Consider the following 24,181-nt stretch of genomic DNA (forward strand, 5'->3'; position numbering starts at 1 on the left):
CCATGACAGTAGCGGGCGGAGGGGGGAGTGACGGGGCGGTAAACAGCGCCGCCGCCCCCCCCCCTCCCCGCCGCGCCCGGCCCTCCGCCCCCCCCCGAGCCCCCCGCCGTCACCCGGCCCCCCGGTACGCGGGCGCCACTCGTCCCCCGCCATCGGCCCCAGCGGCCCGGTGCTCCGCTCCCAGGTCGGCGGCCCCTCCGCCACCGCGCTGCGGGGGAGGGGCCTCCCCTCGGCAACGGCCCGCGGCGGGAGGGGGCGCCGCGCGTCAGCGTCACGTGGCCGGGGCAGGCGGGCGCGCGTGACGCAGCTTCCTCCCGCACGGGCGCGCCCGGCGTGACGCAGCACGGACCGGTCGCAGGCCACCGCCCCGCCCCGCCCCTCCGGCGGGTCACGTGTGGCGCTGTTTGGGGGCGGTGCCGGCAGCGCAGGCGGCGGGCGGCAGCGAGCGGGGAGCGCGGGTAAGGCGCGGGCAAAGCGTCGCTTCCTGGCTGTACGCCTGCCGGGGCTGTGGCGCCGCCGCCGGGGCAGTCGGGTGGGTGCCTGCGGGAGGGAGACCGGCTCGGCCCCGGGGAGTCGCTGTCGTCCCCGTGACTTCCTGCGCCCCGGTTCCCGGCCGGCGCTCTCAGCCGCTGCTTTCGGAGCGCCTCACGGCGCGGGAAGCCTTCGTTCTCTGGCGCTGGCCTCGCTCCTCTGCGCCCCGCGGGCGTTCGGAGCCCCGGTCCGCGCGGCGGCGGCCCTCGGGGGCTGGGTCTGAGGCGTCCCCTGCCCGCCTGCTTTCCGCGGGCAGCTGTGTCTGAAGGAGCTGGGGGGGTTCTCCCGAGCTTTGGCGATACTTTGCTTTACTCCGTGTACCTGAGAGAAAATAAGGGGGGCTCGTAGCTCTTTTCTCAGGCTGGAGGCTGGTAAACGGGCAGCGTGTGCTCAGAGGTAGGTCGGACACGGAGGAGGTTGCTGGTTTCCGAGAGCAGCGTTCCAAGGAAGGATTTAAAATCTCAGGCTGGCTTTGCTTGATGGAGGTCGTCTGCGACCTTCCTTACGACAGGCTGTGTGAAACAGGCAGTAGGGTGTCTTTCTGGACCAAGTACTCTAATCCAGAACAAAACAGTCCTTTTTTAGCCATCAGAGATGGTCTAGTCGTCCTCAAATCCCATAATACAAGCTTTTTAAGACGCTTTTGAGATTTTGAAGAAATAATTTTCAGTCTCTCTGGCTAAATGCGTATCTTCCCTTTTCCGAGTGCCTGCTGAGAGTAAGCGTTCACTTTTCTTGTAAGGAACTGTAAAGTTTCACATTATGGTATTTCTGGGAGGGAGTTCTTTAATTCATGGGATTGCATACTAAACGTTGTTTAGAAATTCAGAGGCTTGGTTATGAAGTGTAGCAAGTGTTTTTTTTAAGCAACATACAGGTCTAAACTTCAAAAATTCCTCAAGAAGAAATTATTTTAAAGTATGTGCTGTTTAGGAGAAATATATGAGGTTGCAGCTTCGGTAACTAGTTCTTCATTTTCACTCTGTCTTATCTATCTTGTATGTTGGAAAGGAAGTACTGTGGAAAGGATAGTTTATACATGTTTACACACACAAAAAAATGCACAAATGCAGGTAATTATAAATTTGGTATCCGTTGAGGATAATATTCCTTAAATTTAGTTTTGGAGGAGAAGGTGATGTAGGCATAAAATGCCAATGCTAAATGTTTTTTCCTTGACACCAAGTCAAGGGTGCGTGTTATGGAGGGAAGTACGTTTTACCATGAAACAAGGCTTTTTCCATAGGCTGACAGAACTTGTTTCACAGGTGGATGTAAATATATCTTATAGCTACAGTTTAAATATTTCTAAGGTTGGTCTCTGATAGGTTAAGTTTTCTGAAGTGAACTTCAACAAAAACTTCTCGTAAATGAAGCAAGGGTCTAATTTTGCAGCCCTTAGGCCTTTTTGGCAAACTTAAACCTGATGCCGTTTGAACAGGAAGACGTTCGGTGTTTCTTTAAAAACAGAAAAACAGATGTAATACTAAAAAGTGAACTAATCAAGAACTTTATTTTTGGCAGGTACAGCTAAAATCTGAAGCTGTAATGCACCCATGAGTGAGTAGCGCTAGTCATGTACATCAATGGCCTCTGTGCCAATAATTCCGGACTCTTACAACCATGTGTTGGCAGAGTTTGAATGTTTGGATCCGTTGCTTTCTGCGCTCAGGCTGGATTCTAGTCGTCTGAAGGTGAGTTTGTGGTGTTTGGTTGTTTTTTTTGTTTGTTTTTAAGTTCAAATAATGACCGTATTTGGTTTATTATCTGATTAACCCACAGGATTCATCTCATTCTTTTTGGGTGTGTGCATGCTAGCTTATGGGGGGGGAACACTTTGGGAAGAAGTAGTAGTGAAAACAAAGGGTCCTATTACTCTGTGTGTGTGTTTTCTTAACGCAGCTGTGGGGTAAATAATACAGCCTTACATGGTTGCTGTCTTACACTGTTTGCTCCAACCACAGGGAGTGCTATTCTAATATCTTTGATGACTGTGCTGCCAGTGTTTCAGGAGTGGTACGCAGAGCTGGCAAACAATGAAGCCTTTAAAAAAATAACATAATAATGCAAGGAAACGGTACTGTTATTAGTACTTACTAGCAGCCTCGTTGTGCATTATGATTTTTATTCCTTCAGTGCACATGTATAGGTGTGTCAAAGAGATGGCTAGCTCTAGGCAGTTCAGGAGGAGGACTGAACCTTATACAGAAAGATGGTTGGAAGCAAAGACTCTTTCTCACTCATAAGGTAAGGGTAAAGAATTCTATAAAAAAAATTTCCGGGGAAAGCGGGATCGGGAAAGAGACATTGTTTCAAGTTAATTTTTGTTAAGAGTCAACAGCCATTTTCAGCTTGCTGAATTGTCCAAATAAGGTGAAGTTTTGGACTGCTCCGTTTAAAAAAGGTTGTGATACTGGAGTGTGTCCCCAGAGCGTGTGGTGTAATAGATTTCATGAGGTGTGAAAGAAGTTACTTGAGAGGGTCAGACCTCTTGTTTTTCAAATTCCGACTTTTAACAGCAGCAACAAAGTCACCTTGAATATTTAAGAATTAGAAGAAAACTTTGAATATGAAATCAGAGCAATTCATGTGTAGGTAACTACCCACGTTTGGATGTCCAAACTATGAACTACCTGGATAAGCAAAGAAAAGATAGGCTGGCTTGCTTTTGCTGAAAGAGGTCATGGAACAGGGATTCTTGTTTCTACAGCCAGATGATCTTTCCTGGGAGTCACCGCTGCTCCCACCATAACATGAATGCAGCCATTTTTTCTAAGGTTGGGAGCATCTCGCTTGGTTCTGGCAAAACAACTTCCATAGGTGTGAGGACAGGAGACTCTTTTCTCTGTTTTCCAAATCAGAGAATGAACTGCAATCATTTCTCTTGATGTTGTCATGTTGTTGTCAGCTGCATCTTTTTAGAGTAAGTTCAGTGTTTGCAAACAAAACCCAAACAACAAAAAAAAAAACAAACCACCACATCACAGCAAAGTGGTAGCAACTGTTGACATGAATCTGGTTTATGTCTTAAAGATAAAAGTTGGATAGTGGTAAAGGCAGTACAAGAACAACTTTTACCTGCACTTACTCCCATACTTGCTTTCAGGAAGGTGCCGTTTCCCGGGTTGCCTGTTGTTTGCATGATGAAGACTATGTTGCTGTTGCCACCAGGTGAGTGATGTACTCGCAAACCTGAATGCTGGATAAATATTTTTAAGTAGCTTCTATGTTTCAGACTTGGACATCTGCTGAGAACTTGGAGCAGGGTGGGGAATTAGCTGGTAGAGGCCCCTACAGAATAATTCTCTGCACAGACAGTTTGCTTAACTTTTTTTCTGGAATAATTGTTCCAGAATAAGTGTTATTTCTGTAACAGAACATCTATGGGAGAGCTAATTAATGCATGTGAAGTTATAATGATAAATGTCTCTGAGACCTTTCAGCATCAAAAGGAGTGTCTTCATTAACTTGGCAGAGTGAGATTGATAGTTAATACCACTTACATTGTTTAAGATCCATTTAAATGCTTATTTTTCCGCATCCTCACTGGCAATTCCAGTAAATGCGAGAGTACCCTTCCAAACAAAGCTGCTGATGCATTGTAATGCAAGGAAGGACACTTCTTCAGAATTAAGAATGTGACACTTCTTGAAAGCATGCAACCTCAAACACAACCAGCTCTGAGATGTACTACTTTGCTTAGATTTTCTGTTTCTTTAGAATAATGCATCTTTATCACTGATAAAACATGAGAAGACTTATTATCAAATTGTATTTTCTTTTTTAATTTTTGTAGCCAAGGTCTTGTAGTGGTCTGGGAGCTGAATCAGGAACGTCGTGGGAAGCCAGAACGGATTTACGTTTCCTCTGAGCATAAGGGCAGAAAAGTCACAGCTCTATGTTGGGATACAGCTGCCCTTCGTGTTTTTGTAGGAGATCATGTGGGAAAAGTATCAGCCATCAAGATTAACACATCAAAACAAGGGAAGGTAAAATGTCACATACTTTGTTTGAGACGAGGAGGTTCACAGGGGATGATGTGTGGAATCTTTTTGTTTGTTTTAATAAAGTAGAACAGAGGAAGTGTTGCCAGCTGATGAAGTTCTGGTAGCTTTGACTGTTGGGATGAAGAACCAGTCTCTTGAGACAACAATAGCAATCCTAATCCGTGAACTTCCCTCAACTCTTCTTTTAGCTATTTTAGTAATGCAACATAAAAATGCTTTCAAATGTACAGAATTAAAAACTGGCCGAGCTTCTTCCTCTTGGAATTTACAAGTATCCAAGTCCAGTGTCTTGGTGTTTCTGAGCCTGTTGGATTCCTTAGACTCCAGCTAGAGGTTCAGCTGTGTGTTTTAGTCCTCAGCTCAGCTGTTGGCCTGAGAAAGGGCAATCCCAGAGTCTGATTTTGCTTGGCTCTGTCTGGCTACTCTCATCCTTAAAGATGTGGATTAGTTAAAATGAATGGTAGGTGGACGTCAGGCTTACATCTGTTACGTTTTGTGCAAAGGACATGCATGTTAATGATACCAGCCTGATTTCTAGCCCTTGAGTGTTCTTTAAGCTTTACCATTACTAGGTCCTTTCCTTCTCCTTTTAATTTGTAAGAAGGAGCATAACCTGGAAATAGGTGTGTTCCTCCAGGTCCTTTCTAGCCCTCATGAAAGATTTTGATGGAAAATTGACTTAAAAGTAGCAAAACTGTTGCATTTAAAGAAAGACCAAAAAATTCAACTATGGAAAGAGAGAGAGAAAAGGAAGGAGAGACGGGCAAGGCCCATGAAATATGTGTCTGCTCATGCCTCTTAAAGGAATTGGACTGTTGACTCTCTCATGTAATGCACTTTGTCATGTTCCTAACAAAGAAAACAGTTCTAAGTTGTCAAAAATGGTGACTGTCTGCTAGAAAATTTGAGTGCAGTTCGCTGTAGTGTCTTATGAGTAAGAAGTCTGTGTTGTTCTGCCACCCATGCAAACTGAGACATTTGTATAATAAATAGTATTTGGGTAATTTGCTGCAGGGTAATAGAGAAAGTGAGTTTATGTAAACCACCTAAATCTGATGGAAGTTTGTTTTTTGTTTTTGTTTTTTTTTTTTAAATCAAATAATCTCTCAGGTCTGTCTCCATAAAACTGTTTGCTGGCTGAAAGTACCTGTGGGGACAATCAAGAGAACTGACAAAAGCACAAAGCTTGCAAAAGCAAGAATAAAAATCCCTCTTAATGTTACAGAAAACACTCTTTATAAAGAAATGTCAGGATGCTACAGGGATATGATTTTTTTTTTTTCTTAAACCTTCAATAATGGTTTTGGAAAAAGAGGATTTAGACTTTTATGCCTCTTAAGCATTGAAACCTTGTTTTGTAAAGGAGAGACAAGAAAGGAACAGCTCAGTCTTACACAGTGTATTCGTAGCATAAGTCTTTTCTCAATTTTGCAATTTTAACTTCATGAAATAGTCTTTACTTTGAACTGAGGACCAGTGTGTTTTCTTTCTTTTTTTTTTTTTTCCTTCCGAACTGTAGGCTGCTGCTACTTTTGTGATGTTTCCTGTTCAGATTATAACCACTGTAGATTCTCGGGTTGTTCAGCTTGATTATTTGGATGGAAGACTGCTCATATCTTCACTTACACGCACTTACTTGTGTGATACTGAGAGGCAAGTTATATTTTACTTGTAAAATGTTGGACTTTACGGAGTCACACAGAGTTTCTGAAGTGACGTCTGGAGATCATCCAGTCCAATTTTCCTGCTCAGAGCAGAGCCGGGTAGAGTAGATTGTGTGGGATTGTGTCCAGTTAGGTTTTGAGCATCTCCAAGGTTGGAGACTCCACAAGCTCTCTGGGCAATGTTTGCCAGTGGTTCAACATCCTCACAATAACAGAGCTTTTTCTTACGTTGCAATGGAATTTCCTGTATTTCCATTTTTGCCTATTGCCTCTTGTCCTTTCACTGGGCACCACTGAGAGTAGTCTGGCTCTGTCTTCTTTACTCCCCCATTAGATTTTTATACATATGGGATTGGATGAGTTCTCCCCCTGAGCCTTCTCTGTTCCAGACTGACCAGCCCAGCTCTCTTCGCCTCTTCTTGTAAGACAGGTGCTACAATCCCTTAGTTGTCTTTGTGGCCCATCGCTGGACTTGATCCAGTATGTCCCTGTATCTCTTGCACTGGGGAGCCTGGAACTGGACCCAGCATTCCAGATGCATCTCACCAGTGCCGAGAAGAGGGGAAAGATCATCTCCTTTGACCTGCTGGCAACACTCTTTGTAATGCAGCCCAGGAGGCTGTTGGCTGCCTTTGCCAAAAGGGGCGTTGCTGGCTCGTGGTCAGCTTGTTCAGCAGGTCCCCCAGGTCCTTCTCTACAAAGCTGTTTTCTAATCAGTTGGCCTGTACTGGTGCCTGGAGTTATTCTTCCCCCAGTGCAGGACTTTGCATTTATCAATGTCTGTTTATCTAATCTGTGCTTCCTGAGTTTGTCTGTGAAGATGTTAGCAGGGGCAGTGTCAAAAGCCTTACTGAAGTCAAGATAAACAATATCCACTGCTCTCCTCTCATCTATCAAGCCAGTCATTCTGTTGTAGAGGACTATTATTTCCCCTTCATAAATCCATGGTGACTATTAATAATCACCATCTTATCTTTCTAGTGATTGGAAATGGTTTCTGGGACCATTTGCACCATCACCTTCCTATCACCAGGTTGACTGACTGGTTGTGCTGAAAAAAACCCACCTTCATGATCTGAGCATTCATTTAAAATAATGAATATTTCTGCACCCTGTCTTTTCTAAGCTTTATGCAAGCTTTATAATATTCATTACAGATTTTTTTTTAAGCACCAAAACCAATTCAGCAACTAGGATTTAGTATTTTTATTCTTAAAAAACCCCATAAAATTAATTAGAGCCTTTATTAATTCTGCCTTAACGAGTATGTTGTTTTCCACTAGAGAGAAGTTCTGGAAAATTGGTAATAAAGAGAGAGATGGAGAATTCGGAGCATGTTTCTTCCCTGTTGGAAAAAACAGTGGCAATCAGCAGCCATTAATATATTGTGCTCGACCTGGCTCAAGGATGTGGGAGGTGAACTTTGATGGGGAAGTGCAAAGCACACATCAGTTCAAGCAGCTGCTGTCCTCACCGCCTCTCCCTGTTGTTACTCTCAGGTAGAAACATGAGTGTTATCAGTGATAAATTTGCTTGGGACTTCTAGACTAGCTGAAAAGAACTGCATTAATGCTGAGAAGATTAAATAAACTCCTAGTGCAGTCAACCATTAATCCTAGTTGTCATCTTAATACGTTCTCCTCTGATAACACAAGCCAGTAGTTATCAAAAATGCCAAAACCTTGATTCTGCAGGTATGTCTGTGTGACTAGCACAATGAACGCTGCTGTTGTAAGACTGTGTTTATTTAAGCCAGCCTTGTATTTACAGGGTTAAGAATACTATATTAAGAAAGTGATATTATTGTAGTTATGCTTGTAATGGATAATAATTTTACTTTATAGGCTGGATCCTCATTATACTAGTTCCAGCTGCTCTCCACAATCTTTATCTTTCCCCAAGCTACTGTATTTGACGTGAGTATTTGTCAGCATAGCTTCCTGTTGATAAAGTAGACTTAAAAATAAAAAAGTTGTATATTCTCTTAATTTATATTACCAACTTCATCTTCTTACATAAGAATTTTCCAAGTGTCATGCTAAACAGCTGTCTTGCTTCTTGCTGTACTTAAGCCAATGCTATCCCTGCATATTTTACAGTTACTACCACAATTGACTGTTGAACCGTTAACCTCTGCTTTGCTTGCAGTGAGCACTGTGTAATGACCTGGACAGAAAGAGGCATTTATATTTTTCTTCCCCAAAGTGTTCAAGTCTTACTCTGGAGTGAAGTAAAAGGTAAACTTTAAGAATCTTTGCTTTGTGATATTGTCTATTACATTTGTCACTCCTGAAGTCCTTGCCTAACGTGGAGCCTTTTCAAGCTCAATTTCTGCAGCTGGATTGTGGAACATTGATCAGAAAACTTATTCCTTGTCATCTGTCAGGTATATCCTTGAATATTAACCCTCTCCCTGCCTCCTCCAGCCAACCCTTCTCTCCATAATTCTGAAAACATGCTTGAGAAACAAAACGTGGTGTGGAGTGAATCTTAAAATACAGTAATCAAATAGTAAGAGGTAGTAACCTGCAGTATTAGTGAGGTAAAACCAGTAGTATCCTTTCCTCATTTCTGTTTATTCAGGTTTATTGTCAGGTGTCCTGTGAAGGATAATCTGGCTGCTGAAAGCTTAAAACCTGTTTTTTCTAACACCTGTCTAAATTGGAGCCAGGGAATGTACTTATTTGGCAGAGGAGTGAACCCTCATAAACGGGTTTGTGTGTATGGTTACAGGCATAGTCCTGGAATGGTTAGTCATTGTCAGTCTTTTTCTTTCCCTTCTCTCCACTGCTTTTGGTGTTAAGTTTCCAATGCCTTTGTCATGGAGTGTTTGCATATAGCATAGGTATTGCATTTGAAAACTGCTGAAAGGTCAAAGTTTTTCTACTAGCAAATGTTTTACTTCTGTTTCAAAGCTAACCATGATGTATTTCTCATCTTTATCAGTCTTTAGTTTTTCATCCCCCTTCAGAGGAAAGGGGGACTTTTCACTGACTTTAGTGTACTCTTTGAATGCTTTCTAGAAATACAACTCTGGAAAGTTTTGATACTTTAACTGTGCTTTATAGTTGTGAGATGCTAGCTTAGCACTCTTCAGCATTCGTTTTCCCTATGCCACTTGTGCTACAGTGTATTAGGCTTTTGCACACATTTGCAGTTGGGCGAAATATGTTTTCACCTTCTTTCAGGAACAGAATGGAACATTGACTAATGAGTTCAGTCCTTTAGATATTTCTGTGCATCTGGTTTTGCAGATATTCAGGATATTGCAGTTTACAAAAGTGAGTTGTTCTGTCTGCATACAAATGGAAAAGTGGCACACCTCTCCCTTCTGCTGGTAGACCGCTGCATAGAGCGTCTGATAAGAAGAGGGTTCTGGACCATTGCTGCCAGGGTCTGTTGTCTCTTCCAAAATTCAGTTATTTCTAGCAAAGTAAGTAAATACCCCTTTGTAAATGTGCAATGCAACTTCACTCTGTTTCCTGTCCCCCTCTTCCGTTAAGTTCCATCGGTTTCTGAGATTCGTATTCTTGGAGTTTTTGAAAAGTATTCTGACACTATACTTCTAGGATGAAAATTAGCCTGTATATATGGTACCTTTTGCTTTTCACATGTGCTTTAGAAATAATAATGCTTCTGTTTCACTGTGTACTTTTAGGCAAGAAAAAATTTGCCTCTAGACAAGCTGGAGCACTTGAAGTCTCAGCTGGATGCCTCAACCCAACCAGATCTCATTATGCAACTGGAAGAATTAATTTCAAAGTTGGAACCTCTAGATTCTGCGTGCAGTAGTAGAAGGAGCAGTATTTCATCGCATGTACGTGTATTGGTAGTGCCAAAACTGTTACCTGCAGATTTTATCTTTATGACTTAAAATCACCTTGATGCTCACTTTGAAGATGAGGCTTTCATTTTTACCATGCCTACTACAGCTGATAATGCTATGTTCTAAAATTAGGTGGTGTAGAGAGGTATAAAATACTACTACTTGCATTCTTTAAGCTCTCAGACCTCTGCCTTTTTTCCATATTATTTTCTGGCTAATGGTTGAGATGTGGACAAAGATTGATATGAAGAAGGCTTTCTCCACAGCTGAGTTTAGTGTCTTAACATGCTTCAGTAAAGGTCATCTTGATTGTAACTCTAGTTTTATGTGGTGAAAACTGGATGTCCAAATGCTCAGAACTATCCTAGCCCTATTTAAAAAATTGTCTCACTCTAAGCTTAAGCAGAAAGCTCTAAGGAAAAAAAAATCAAAGCATATTGCTAATATTCTTCTACACGTACAGCTGCTTGGTATTGTCTTGCCTTCCCAGCAGCTTTTCAAGAAAGGGGAAATACTTCATAGTTAATGCAATATCAGTTACTGTTTTCACTCTAACAATGTTTAAAAAGTAAAGTTCAAAAACCAAAGTAATGTAAATTCCATCTTGGTGTGGTAGACAAGTTTTTCTTCATTAGCAGATGGGCAAGTAAGCTACATAGACTAACCATGAGCAAAAGAATGTACGTGTGTCCTGGAACTAAACAGTTTTGCAGCGTCTGTAATTGTGCTAGCTGGGTGTTTTGCTGGTTAACCAGCAAAAAGAATACGGACTCCTGGATACACAGGTACAAAGGGCTGACAGTCTCAGATGCAGGACTAAAGGGATGCTTTTTGTCTTGTACTAAGTACACCTGTTGTTCCGCAGGCTGCTTTCCTAAAAGCAATTGCAGCTTACACATCTTTATAAAGTCACTGGACTGCACACTTATTGGCATCTGTGTACTCCTCCATTCTGGATATGTCAAAAATATGCTGTCCTGTAGGGTTTTTCCAGACGGTGAAATATGAAGTGCTGTGAGGTTATTTGTGTGGGTATGGTTATTTGAGTTAATTGCAGGAAGTTTAACAAGGAACTACCACTCAACATCTAACTCCTCTCCCTTGTCTGACAGGAAAGCTTCAGTGTCTTAGACTCTGGAATATATCGTGTTATCAGTCGAAGAGGCAGTCAGTCAGATGAAGATTCATGTTCTCTCCACAGTCAAACATTCTCAGAAGATGAGAGACTTAAAGAATTTCCTGCACACCAGGAAGATGAGCAAGTAGAACTTGGTAATGTTTCTTAATGAAAATACATTATTTGGATGCAATTTCTATTTATTCTACAAGAATTCAATTGGGTTGGCTCTGTGCTCTTATTTTCCACTATCAAGTTATCCATGATTAAATCCTCTAATTTGATCAATGGGAACACAGTCACCCCACCTTCCACTCCAACTCCTTCCTGAAACATTGGGGTAAAATGCTGGCTCCACAGATATCCAAGCTTAAAAGCAAACAAAAACCCAGAGAAACAAAACAAAAGGTCCAGAGGGCTTTTACCAAGCTAGGACTTCACTCAATTTCCCCCCGACCCCTCCATGTGCAATTCAGCATTAATACTATGATTCTCTCAGCTGACTATACCAGTGTTAATTGAGCTTCAAATGAGATTTGTTTGCTGCCACTATCCTTCCAGTAATATTTTTTCCAGGAAAGAATTTCTTAATCTTGGCTCTGTCTTTATATTTTTTCAGGGAAAACAGTAGGCTTATGACAAGTGTTCTTAACTTTCTTGCAGAGTTTCATTTGTACAGGGGATCACCTCTTACACGTGTATACATTAGCATAGGGATGATAGAATTGTTAGTAACTAACATTTAGACCATCCAGGGAGCTTTTGTTATTTCCTAACAAGTATCTGTCACTAGATGAAAGCTAGAGTGAGACAATAATGGTGTCTTGTTCTCTGCTCTGGTTGGGATTGGGAGGGGATGCAGAAACCAGGGATGATGAGGAGCTGGCTTAGTTCCAGGTATGGTAAAGAGGCTTTCCAGTAAAAAGGCTGCTTTTTAGCTTTTGCAGAGAGTAGATGCCAGTTGAGGATGGAGAGAATTTGGATGCTTTGTTGGGGGAAAGCCACAATGGGGAGGGAGAGTAGAGAAATCAGTATTTACTCCCCTACTTGTCAGTAGTGTTGTCCTGCTGAATAAGCTACATGCTGTTTGTAGCACTTAGGGTTACATGTGCCTCTTTACCTACATCACCATAAAAACAAGTGAGAAAACTTGAAAGGAAGTGTATTATTTCTGATATTAAAACTCTAAAATGAAGGGACATAGTTTTTGAATGTTAGAAGATAGAAAAGTTCTATCTGTTCCACAAGAGATAGCAAATTTGCTGATTATTTCAAAGTAGAGAAGTTCTAGATGCTTCTTGAAGCATGTGTACTTGATTTGGTATTTAAGAGAAATGGACTTAGTGTTTCCCTGCTCACATTTACGTAAGATGTCATAAGTTTTTAGGTTTCTAATCTGCATAATGAACAAAAGCAGCCTTATTTACAAGCAATTGTAAAATCAGTTGTGACCTTTAGGCACTATCTAGAGAGACTGCAGATTCTGATGGTAGAATTTCTGTAATGGAGTAGCTATCTTTTCCTCTCAACAGTGCAGATAGTGCTGACTGTTGCAAAATGCAGTGTCATCCTTAATGAAAAGGATCCTTTTTTTCTTATTTCCATCACTCGAAGATACAGTCTGTGTTTGTACCAGGAAATGATTAATCAAAACACATTGTAGATACTGTTAGGGATGTAAGACTGAAAAGGAAATAGTCAGTGATTCTATATTTCCTGTGATTCTTACCAAAAGCTAGAGAGCTATGGACTCAATTGTACTTTTAAGTCCATTCAAATAAAAGGGTGCTCTATACCTTAACCATGGCTTATGTGTCTCTGTATGTTCATATGTGACTTAGGTTTTAGGAAATCATGCAATGTGAATTGATGTATGCCACAATACTTAAATTTTTCTAGGTGTTTAAGTAACTGTTAGTGGATTAAATCAAGATTTTTGTCTCCTAAATGGACTGTAAGTCTACTTTTAGAAGATAGTTTTCATGCGGTTGTTGATTATCATTTGCCTTGTTATAGAGCCAAAAGACTATTAACAAAGCGGGCCTACTAGGTTCAAAGTCAGTAATAAAATGGCCCTTGAAAACCAAGTAGCGCTTTTCTGGTTCCCCACATTCTTGAATATTAAGTAGGAAAATATTGCATGCCAGTTGTCCGTTAATGAATTAGTGACTTTCAGTTTGTTTCATTGTTCCATTTTTGCCGGGCCAGTATTTCATGACTCTTTATTTCAATTCCATTTGTTAGACAGTGTATCTCATGCATCTGTGACAGTTGAGGCTGACCGGAATGAGACATTTCTCCCATTCAGTATTCCTTTGTCATTTCGTTCCCCATCTCCTCTCGTCTCTCTCCAAGCTGTCAAAGAAAGGTAAAACTTCAAGCAGGTTCACTCATCCATTACATCTTTCCCTTTTTTCTGTCCTCTGAATTTGTAGCATCGTCTGGTTTAGTTCATACTCTGTTCTGCAAAAATGTAACATCTGAACTGAAACACGGGAGATGCAGTCAAGTTTGCTAGACAATTTAAAGCTTCCATCTTGACTCTAATGAAGATACAAAGAGCTGCTGTTAACTTCAGTGGAGCCAAGATTTCAACCTCAGTTTTTAAATGGCTAAGAATGTTTAAATGTCTAAGAATGTTTAACATTACCCTCTGAACTGTGGTTGTGGTTTGTATTCAAAGCAAACTTCGTGAATATTGTTTGGGGATTTTTCTTTCCTGGTACTTAGGTTTCTGAAGAATGAGTGAAGGCTTCCTATGTTGCTTGGGAGCAAACATTAAAATATTCAAAGGATGCTAGATACTGCTAAAACACACTTGCTAAGTATACCACGTGGTCTGCCATTACCCTGCACACACCTTTCAGTGAATCTAATCAATTCCCAAAGTGTTTATGGAATAATGGTAGCTTGTAACTGGTGCAAGTAAATATGGTAGTGTCTGTTTTACGTGGAAAATAAATTTCTATTTTAAAAGTCGCTTTAAAAAGCGGGGGGGGGGGGGACACAAATATAAAGGAGATGGTGTTAAATACATAACATAAAAAACTTGAAAAAAACCTTATGTATGTTAGTTCCTTAGCTAAAATGTTGCTGGCCCTTAACGATGGTCTGAAAAATTGCGTAGCCATCCCTTGATTACTTAGGTATGTGAATTATGTCCTGCAACAAAAAATTGTAGCTGATATCGATAGTGTGAGGATCTCAGAATAACCTTCGGAAGTACATGCAATGTTTTGAATTTTTTCTAAACCATAAGCAGTTTTTAGGACTTTATTAGTAGAAACAGTTATTACTAGTAATGAGGACTAAATTTTCAAGTATTCACTATATTCAATTTATAATTAAATAAAATACTATCATATTTACAGTTAATTTTTAAAAGTTTACCTTTAATCCTTCTATACGTTAAAATCCAATTGTTTTGCTACATTTGAATCCTTTCTCTCTTCTGCAGCAACCTTCAACTTTTGCTATACCCTGGTATAGTAAAAGATGCCATGTTCTCTGGCAAGCAAGTAAAAGGGTTGGGTTTTTTTTTTTCTTGATGCTCTTAAACTAGTTCTTGGCCAGAAAGCAAGAAGCTGATTTTTCTGTTCAACTCTTGATGACATAGTTCTCTTCATGCCAGTGGTAGAAATAGCTGGGATTTGGTATGTTTACTGGGCTTTCTTTTGAATACAGTATCTGAAGGGATAGGGACTGATGATGTGAAAAGGACTTTTTTTGTGAGCTTTGTAATCTGAAGAACTAATTTGAAGTATTGTAAAACTGTTTCTTATGACCAAGAGAGACATAATTTCCTAATGATGCTTTTTGTTTATAAGCTTTAAAATGCAGTGTAGCCAATCTGCATTTATTTGCATACAAATATATGTCAAAATCTAAGCACTAATGTTAGTATGCGATCCTGTTTCTCCAGCAGCAAAAAACCCAAGTCTTAAATACTTCAGGTTTTTATTCTGTGCTGAAAGTATGGACCATGACTGAAGTATGAATTTTGAGCAGCTGCTTAGTGAGTTTTGTTCTTGTTGGCCATTGCTGCTCTCATCCTTTTCTCAAGAGTTCTTCAGATTATTAAGTTTTCTGAAATCATGGTTGGAATGGAAAGAAAGTGCTTGCTTTGTTCAGTTTTGAACTTCCAATTGTAAATGTTTGAACTTCTGACTCCTAGTGTTTCCAGCTTTGTACGCAAAACTACTGAGAAGATTGGCACACTACATATAAGTCCTGATACTAGAGGGAGGCAAGAAGTAAAGGATGACGAGGAGCTGCAGGAGTTGACTGTTAATCTGGTAGCTTCTCCCCAGGAAGAGAAAGAGTGAGTATAAAATGTTTTCTTAGCAATTGCATTTGCTGAATGTTCTGAGGATAGCAACCTAAAGAAAAACTACTGTTTCAAGTAGAACGAGTTGCTCAGCATTAGGTTTTTCTAGCTGCTTTCATTACTATGGTGGGTTTCACTGGTTCGCCCTGACTCCTTTTCTAGAAGCTGATTGGGCACTGAGCACTTTTGGGTGGTGGAGCATGTAGTCTCTACAGTGCTGTAATGACTGAAGGGCAAGAATGTGGTGTATTCAGCAACTCTTATGCAGTGTTATCTGTGATGCTCATTATAGGTATGGACATGAGTCCCAACAGTTAATTTCCTGTCCTTTCTGAGTGGGGAGTAAACACTTTTATCTCCCTAAAAACATCTTTCTTTTTGTTTTTGGTTTGTGTGGGTTGCGTTTGTGGGTTTTGTGGGTTTTGTTTTGTGTTGTTTTTTTGGTTTGGTTTTTTTTTTAATAATGGTAGCTATAAAACATTTAACTTCTTTAATGGTTGTCTAATTAATACAGAGTTAAGTTACTTCATATTCCAATGTTTTGCTAATTTACCATTTTGGACTAACTTTCATATAGTGGCATGATGCTGATTTTTATTCAGTACCTGCAGAAATCTACTGTAGGTGGAGTAGAAGCCATTATAGAAGGCTAGAAAAATAGTATTATTGGTTACTCTTCATGCCCAATTCATCCATAATTTCTGTTGAGCTGTTCCTTCTTTAGAAATGAAAGCTTTGTATTTTTTTAATAAAGGAATTAATGTTGTTTCCTTCCAAATTTGAGGAAATTTTTGAGGAAATCCTCCCTTAAATTATTAAAGATAATACTTCAGATAAGACTGAAATTAATGTATTTTTCTAGGTTAGAACCACAGAGCTGCCAGCTTCCAGAGGAGGACCATCTAAGAGGTCTCAAGGCTGCAACAGCAGAAGCTATGTAAGCAGGGAAACTTTTTAGTGTATAGATATATTGGGCTTTGGTAGAAAAATGATTGATTTTTAAAAAAAATTTTTTTTTTTATTACATACATGCAAGAGTAATGCTCTGCGCGTCTGTTAACATGATCTGAAAGGATATCATTTGGTCAATGATTTGTTTCCCCTATTTAAAAACCAAGCAATACCCACCAAAAGCTTATTTAGGTACTCTAGTGTTATCTTTTTGTCCTAACTGCAAGCATAGTTTAAAAAAAACCCCAAACCACCTAACAAACAAAAATCCATTCTGAAGGAAATCTTGGGGACCTCAGAATGTACTAATATCAAATGTAGACAGCATAAGTAGCCTAAATTGTTTGATGCACTCAAAACTACAAAAAACCAACTGACTAGTCAAGTTTAGGTGTATACTTTGAGTTACATGAAACATATATACTTCTTCACTTGTGGCATCTTATAACTGTTAGGCAACTTAGCAAACTCCTTTTTTTATGCTGCAGAGCCAAACTCCAGGATCCCCTGGTTTTGTTAGAACCACAGTGCATGAGAAGGGTTTTACAGGAATGGATTGTCTATCTAGAAGGAACGTTTGGCAGCAAAGAGCATTCTGCTTCCTCCACTAAGAAAAGTGAGACTGTGAGTGCTGAAGAACAGAGGGCAGTCCTGGAGGAAAACCTACAACTGGATCCAGCTGATGGAGACCCAGTAGACAAAGAACAGAGTAGTATCTTGGAAGACTGCACTGAAAAGGGAAATACTGATGAAACCTGTGTAAGCAAAACCAAGTGTGAAAATAGTACGGATCTGAAGGGACCTTTGGACTGCGGCTTTCAAGTGTCTCCTCCGTGTGTTGTAGAGCCAGATGTTCAGAAAGATCTCATTGAGTTGACAACACTGTGTTTTGAGCTGCGTGTATTTTCTTGTGGAAATGGTGATGCTGAGGAAAGCTCTGATGGAAGTCTGCTGCCAGCAGCTTCGTGGACCTTGGCTTGTAGGTTTATGCGAAGCTACTTCTTTCTTTTGGATTTAAAAAGACTAAAGCAGTATATTATAACCATGTATGCAACCAGTCCTAATGTATGGGAAACATACATTGCAGGATTGAAAGGTAACTAATGAAAATTTTATTACTAGTAAACTGAGAGTAAGACTGTTTGGGAGAAAAAAGAAAAAGGCTTGAAGACACTCCCATTTCTGGCTGCAAATTTTCCTTCTGCAGGTGTAGTGTGGGAGGGGGAGGATTGTTGGTGTGTGGGAGTTTTTGTTCCAGTTTTGGATTGTTTGGTTGTTTGTCTTCTCCCCAAAGGCTAACTTCTGAAGAACTGCTGGCTCCTTGGAGAGACTGTTCCTCCCCTCCCCCCACTTTGCAATTCTGAATCTTTTAATTTATATGGAGCTTATTGGTTGAACACTGTACTGATTTCATACCAGATCTATTTAAAAACAACTATATGTGCTTCAAAGAGCAAAAGCATCTTAATTAGAATCATATGTCTATAGAAACAAGGCAAAAGCTAGGGGAGGGGCTTCAGTATGTGCACTGGAAACAGAAGATTTGACTTGTAGAGAAATGTGGTTAATGTGAAACAAAACTGAATGGAGTAGATGGTTCCATGCAAATGAGTGGCTTGTGATCGCTTCAGACTTCCTTTTTCCACAGAAATCCCTTCTAATATTTTTGCCTCTTTAGCCTTATTGAACCAAAGCTTCCTGATTATATTGGAAAACAGAACTTCATCTGTTCTCTGCATTCAGCTTCTGCTTTACGCATTTCTTTTTAGACTGAGTTAAAGTCTTAGGATTGATTTGGTGCCAACAGAGAGTAGCCAAACAACAGAATCTTGCTTTGAGGGTTGGTATCTGGTATTTGGGTTCGTGGGAATCTGTTTGCTATTTGGATTCTGAGAGCCTTTGCAGTGAAAGTAATGTACGCATTCCCAGTTTGTCCTTAGTTGGACTGCATTTGTGCCTGTAGATTAATACCCACATTTCATCAGGATCGAGGTTTGTGTTGAATTCTACATTCTGCGAAGTCAGTGTCCAAGCTGAAGTTTTTATTTGTTAATAGAAGCAAACTGTAATATATGAGAACTGATGCAGATCTGCATTATATTCGGCAAGCCATATGTCCTGCAGTGTGCTATCTTTTTTCACATCATAGAAAAATTACCTCCTCAGAAGTCTAAAGAAAAGGAAAATATATCAAGAATATTATTCCATGCCTTAATTGTGTCATTTTATTGCTGTAATTTGCTGTAAGTGCAGATTAGTGGTGTTGATTTCTATGAAATTAACAAGTAGGATCTGTTCACTTGTTAGTACTCTTAGCTAGAGAGTTCCATGAAAGTAGTGATAACTTTTGTCTTACACTTAACACCAGCTATGTGTGTGTTAAGAAAAAAAACCTGCCCATATCTTGTAACTCATATCTTGTAACTTGTGCGCTGATTTATTTCAGAACTAACTTGTCATAGTCCAGTGGCTTTAGCAATGGAAAATGAAGATATGTTGAAAATACTGAAACAGCTGCATGACCTGGGGCCTTGGGATGATAGCCCACTGTTACTGGTACATGCTCAAAGGTTTGTAGCCAAGTCCTTTTTTTTTTTTTCCTCTTTTTCAGTGTTGTTAACTTGCTAGCAGGAATTGGTTCACTTAACGTTTCATGAAGCTTTCTGGGAATCTTTTAAAGACATCACCTTTCAGTACTATCTTGAACTTGCAAGAGATCTTGGAAAAATGATAATTTTGCTGTTTGGTACTGACGATAGCTTTTATCTTCTTTCTCCAGGCTTTATGAAAAATTTGGGGAAACAGCTCTTCGGCCCTTGATCAAGTTCCACCCCTCTATTTTACCTTCTGATATCAAACAGCTTTGCAGGAATGATCCAGCTCACTTTTTAGCATATTTAGATAGTCTGGTGAAATCAAAGCCAGAGGATAAAAGGTAAAGGGAATATAGAATCTTTTTCATCTGTCTGTTCTCTTCCTCCTGTAGCTGTGTGGGGTTTTTTTGGTTTTGGCTTTTGGGGACTTTGTTTAACTGCTTCTGTATCTGTCTGCTTTTAGCAGATTCTTTAGCATCAGATTCCAATTCATTCTGCCAGTTTTATTTGGTCTCAGACTGGGTTTTTTGTTAGATTAGATGCTACTTTTAAAAGGTTTTTTCTAAATAATACTTTCAGTGGAACTGACTATTTTTGTTCCTGTGCCTGCAGTTCAGTATACGAAGGTTAGACAGCATTTAAAAAACCAAAACAAAACAAAAAAACCTGTGGGAATCCAACCTGCAAACCTGATGGTTTTCTGTGGTCCCCTCAGCTTCTAGAAACATAAATCATTCTAGGCTTATCCATATTTAATTTTACACTTCTCTTTTTTTTTTGTCCACACACGATCTCTGCTTCTCCATATCTGGTATATTTAAAACTGGTAGGTTTTTTCTGTGTTTTGTTTTCTAGGTCATCTCTCCTTAGATCTCTTCTGCAGCCTGAATCTGTACGGCTGGATTGGTTGTGCTTGGCAGTTTCTCATGATGCACCACAAAGAGCAAATACTGTGGATGCGGAAGGAAATCCCAGGTAAAGTAGGGTTTCACCCAAGGTCCTGAGTGCAGCAAAAAGCTTTTAACAGGTCTGCAGGCTTTTGGCTTAGCTTTTGTATGACAGTTTGGATGTCACTGAATCCTTGGAGCATTTTGCATGTTGCGGAGTTCAGCAGAAGCAACCAAAGGACTAAATAACTTTATCTGTAATGCTTTTCAGAGTGATTGCCCTACTGAGACTACACACAGTGTTTCATTTGTTTTTTCTTCTCTCTTTTCATATACCTGCCTTTCTTGTAGAGAGAACAGAATGTTCTGAAGAAAATCATTAGTGCTTTAAAACTGAATTTTTCATCTTCTAGGCCACGATCGCATTTGTTTACTTGGGGCTACAGCCAGCTCATTCTGCTTTTGATTAAACTCCCAGCTGATTTTGTTACAAAAGAGAAGATGGCTGACATCTGTAAATCACATGGGTAAGAAGAAAACTTGGTAATTCTTGACACTTGGTTAGCTGGTATTCTGACCCCAAAAAGGTACAAATGAAAACGACCCATCTGCTCCTTACTTGGACAGGCTTTATTTAAAAAGCTTCCCTATTCTGAGGATGAATATTGATGAGTGTCCAATTTAGTGTACCAAATACCCCTTTTGGTTAAGGGTAGTCCCTGTGTCCCCACTCTGCAGTGATTTCTAGCATTCAAGAAATTCAGTTGCTTCTGTCTTCACGGATATTTAAACAAGCATTTAATTGTTGTTGACTTTAATTTAGACTGAGTATTTGATTCCTGGAAATCTTTACTCTCTTATTCAAGATTTTGGCCTGGATATCTTTTTCTCTGTCTGGAGCTGGATAGAAGACTAGAAGCCTTTACTAATATTGCTCATTTGGATGATTTGAGCCTGTTGAATGGAGAAGATGGTTAGTGAGTCTTAAGCTGTGTAAACATACTTCTGTAATATAGGAACTGCCCTTATTATATACTGATTTGTCCAAAGTTGAGTTGAACTTTTATTTTTTTGAAGTGTTTTGGTAGCATTAACTGTGTGTAGTGCAGCATATTTGAAACATGTAAATGGATGTTATACTCTTGTATCTTCACACTGTGTTTTGTGAAATCAGTTGTGCTAGAAAATGCTTAAAAGTTCAGGAATGTAGAGTTGTTTATCAGTTGGGAGTAAAAGCTAAACTTGGTGTTGTAGATAGAGGAATAGCAAGCCTCCTTGCACAGCACAAAACTGCCCCCACTACACATGCAGACACACAAAGTTACGACGAGCAAAGCATTGTGTCACATGGCAAAGCTTAGAAGAAAATTCTCAGTAGCCCTAAGATGGACAAAACAATTCTTTGTCTCTTGACTTAATCCAAAACCTTAAATACTGAACTATTGTGAAGCTTCGTGTGTAGTTCATCACTGATTCTTTACACTGAGTCAGTCAAGGTAGTACACTTCTGTACACAATTTGCTTGTTGATAATGCTTGGTTTTCTTAAATCTTCACAGAGAAAAACAGAATAGCTAGCTTCCCTTTTAAGTACAGTTGTATTTAAAATAGTAGGCTTAGAATTATCCTTATCTTACAAGTAATGTAACAAAATCTTTTTACATCTAGGTTCCATTCCAGAGACCACAGAAGAATGGAAGTTTCTTCTGCATCTTGCACAAAATCACAGCACAGCTTTCCACCACCATGGCTCACAGAATGGGAATGCTGTCAGCAATGGTAGCCCGAGCTGCCCAGACTGCATCACTGTGGAAAATGTAGCTCTCTTACTGGCAAAGGCCATCGGCCCAAATCGTGCCTTGCCTCTCTTGCAGGAGTGTGGCTTGACGCGAGAATTGTCTGAGAGATTTACTAGTGTCTGTGAGATACTGAGAATTGCTGAGAAAAGGCAAAGGTAAGATGACATGTCAACAGAAGATCCACAGTATTCATTTTGGATCTTCTTGGTGCTTTAAACTTTCTTTTCAGTTAACAAAAAGGTAAAATACTTCACATTTTTACTTCGGATTTTAAACTCATCTGAAAGCTTTTCTATTACTTAAGAGCTATGTATTGTGCAATATAGGCATTTTAAAATGGAAAATGAGGAAACAGGAAATCATACATGAAAAATGTATGTGAAGGAGATTCTCTGAAGGAGATATCTGTCTTGCTGAGTCCTGCACAAACTCTGATCTTGCCTATCCCTTCTAGAGAAGGCATGCATGGTGGGTGATGTCATGATGTTACTTCTGAAACAAAATCACTTTTTTACAAACTTTGCTTTAAAAAGCAAACCAAAACTCTGTCTTTCTGTTGTTAGCTTTTGTTACTGTTTGACTTTTTTTTTTTTCCCTCCCCCCCCTCCCCTTTGCTTTAATTGCAGAGCGCTGATTCAGTCCATGTTGGAAAGGTGTGACCGGTTTTTGTGGTCTCAGCAAGCATAGAAAACAACTTGGAAAACTTTGGGAACTTTTTTTACTGTAATGATTGTATATTAAAGTGCCTCCTAAACTGAACAGGCTCTTAAAGAGATTAACTCCTGTCTAAAAGTTCAATTATATTAAGCCAGTCTCCATCTGGCAGGTATCTGACGGGGAACTGTTGACAGTTCTTCTGTATTCCTTTGGAGATGAGTTTTGAACTGTAGAACTTAAACCAAAACAATCCAGTATTTATCTTAAAATTAAGCTCACAGATTTCTGAGGTGAAAATTCCTGAATTTATTTTCTGAGTCTATATAACTTAAGTGTTAAGGATATGAGCCCCTAAGTATTGTATTAAGGTGTATAGAATTTTTTGTTTGTTTGCAAACATGAGAAGCAATTCCTTGGAAATATCTAAGCCCATACTTGTTTAATTTTCCTGTAAATGACATTGACCTTCTCAAGTTACTGTAGAAGTGCTTATTATGATACCTTTTTTTCTTTCTCTTAAATTGTATGGACTGGTCTTGCCCATTTGAAATGCATTTATTGAGTTAAGTCTTAAAATGGGAGGGAAATATTTTTCCAGACTGGATTAATAGTTAAGAATGCTGATTAACAGAAGAACTTGTTAAATGAACTCGCTGTTAAACTATAAGCATGGTATTTCTAAATTGCCCATAACTGTTTGTGCAACATGAGTGTAGACATCAGTTGTGATATTTCAACAAACCTCAGGACAGCGGAATTAGAATCATAGAATTATTTATGTTGGAAAAGACCCTTAAGATGTCCAAGTCCAACTGTAAACCTAACACTGCCAAGTCCACCACTAAACCACGTCCCTAAGCACCATGTCTACATGTCTCTTAAATACCTCCAGGGATGGTGATTCAACCACTTGCCTGGGCAGCCTGTTGCAATGTTTGACAACCCTCTCAGTAAAGAAATTTTTCCTAATATCCAACCTAAACCTCCCCTGCCGCGACTTCAGGCCATTTCCTATCTCCAGCCACCTGACAGAAGAGACCAGCACCCACCTCGCTACAACCTCCTTTCAGGTAGTTGTAGAGAGCGATAAGGTCTCCCCTCAGCCTCCTCTTCTCCAGGCTAAACAGCCCCAGCTCCCTCAGCCGCTCCTCATAAGACTTGTGCTCCAGGCCCCTCACCAACTTGGTTGCCCTTCTCTGGACACACTCCAGCACCTCAATGTTTTTCTTGTAGTGAGGGGCCCAACACTGAACACGGTATTCCAGGTGCAGCCTCACCAGTACTGAGTACAGGGGAACAGTCACTTCCCTGCTCCTGCTGGCCACACTATTTCTGATACAGGCCAGGATGCGATTGGCCTTCTTGGCCACCTGGGCACACTGCTGGCTCACATTCAGCCAGCTGTCAACCAGCACCCCCAGGTCTTTCTCTGCTGGGCAGCTTTCCAGCCACTCTTCCCCAAGCCTGTAGCGCTGCATGGGGTTGCCGTGACCCGGTGCAGGACCCGGCACTGGGCCTTGTTGAACCTCATACAATTGGCCTCGGCCCATCGATCCAGCCTGTCCAGATCCCTCTGTAGAGCCTTCCTACCCTCAAGCAGATCCACCCTCCCACCCAACCTGGTGTCATCTGCAAACTTACTGAGGGTGCACTCGATCCCCTCATCCAGATCATTGATGAAGATATTAAACAGAACTGGCCCCAGTACTGAGCCCTGGGGAACACCACTTGTGACCGGCTGCCAATTGGATTTAATTCCATTCACCACAACTCTTTGGGTCTGGCCATCCAGTGAGTTTTTTACCCAGTGAAGAGTATGCCA

General features: G+C 40.4%; 1 protein-coding gene across 6 annotated transcripts; it reads left to right on the top strand.

Moving 5' to 3' along the window:
* Window positions 1–409: 409 nt before the first annotated feature.
* On the top strand, window positions 410–23,034 carry HPS5 (HPS5 biogenesis of lysosomal organelles complex 2 subunit 2). Of its 6 annotated transcripts, XR_008238621.1 has the most exons (24): window positions 771–927; window positions 2,056–2,225; window positions 2,668–2,778; window positions 3,638–3,702; window positions 4,328–4,520; window positions 6,058–6,195; window positions 7,490–7,701; window positions 8,047–8,118; window positions 8,351–8,439; window positions 9,457–9,635; window positions 9,861–10,019; window positions 11,141–11,300; window positions 13,390–13,513; window positions 15,320–15,466; window positions 16,335–16,409; window positions 16,912–17,519; window positions 18,870–18,993; window positions 19,203–19,358; window positions 19,873–19,992; window positions 20,318–20,431; window positions 20,771–20,877; window positions 21,572–21,857; window positions 22,029–22,170; window positions 22,329–23,034. XR_008238621.1 is itself a non-coding variant. In XM_052810510.1 (23 exons), the coding sequence occupies exons 2-23, from the start codon at window positions 2,118–2,120 to the stop codon at window positions 22,387–22,389; spliced, it is 3,408 nt and encodes a 1,135-aa protein (XP_052666470.1). In that variant the 5' UTR covers window positions 410–458; window positions 2,056–2,117; the 3' UTR covers window positions 22,390–23,034. The 6 variants fall into 6 exon arrangements, 5 of the variants coding, with proteins under 5 accessions (XP_052666470.1, XP_052666471.1, XP_052666472.1 ...); XM_052810510.1 differs by lacking the exons at window positions 771–927; window positions 22,029–22,170 and adding an exon at window positions 410–458; XM_052810509.1 differs by lacking the exon at window positions 22,029–22,170 and having other exon boundaries at window positions 772–927.
* Window positions 23,035–24,181: the final 1,147 nt, after the last annotated feature.

Source organism: Harpia harpyja, chromosome 16 (genome assembly GCF_026419915.1).
Source record: "Harpia harpyja isolate bHarHar1 chromosome 16, bHarHar1 primary haplotype, whole genome shotgun sequence".
NCBI lineage: Eukaryota > Metazoa > Chordata > Aves > Accipitriformes > Accipitridae > Harpia > Harpia harpyja.

Coding starts and splice junctions, on each gene's coding strand:
- HPS5 (XM_052810510.1), top strand. CDS start 2,118: ATGGCCTCTGTGCCAATAATTCCGGACTCTTACAACCATGTGTTGGCA. Junction 19,993..20,317: donor GATGCGGAAGGAAATCCCAG/GTAAAGTAGGGT, acceptor TTCATCTTCTAG/GCCACGATCGCATTTGTTTA. Junction 20,878..21,571: donor CCTGTTGAATGGAGAAGATG/GTTAGTGAGTCT, acceptor TTTTACATCTAG/GTTCCATTCCAGAGACCACA.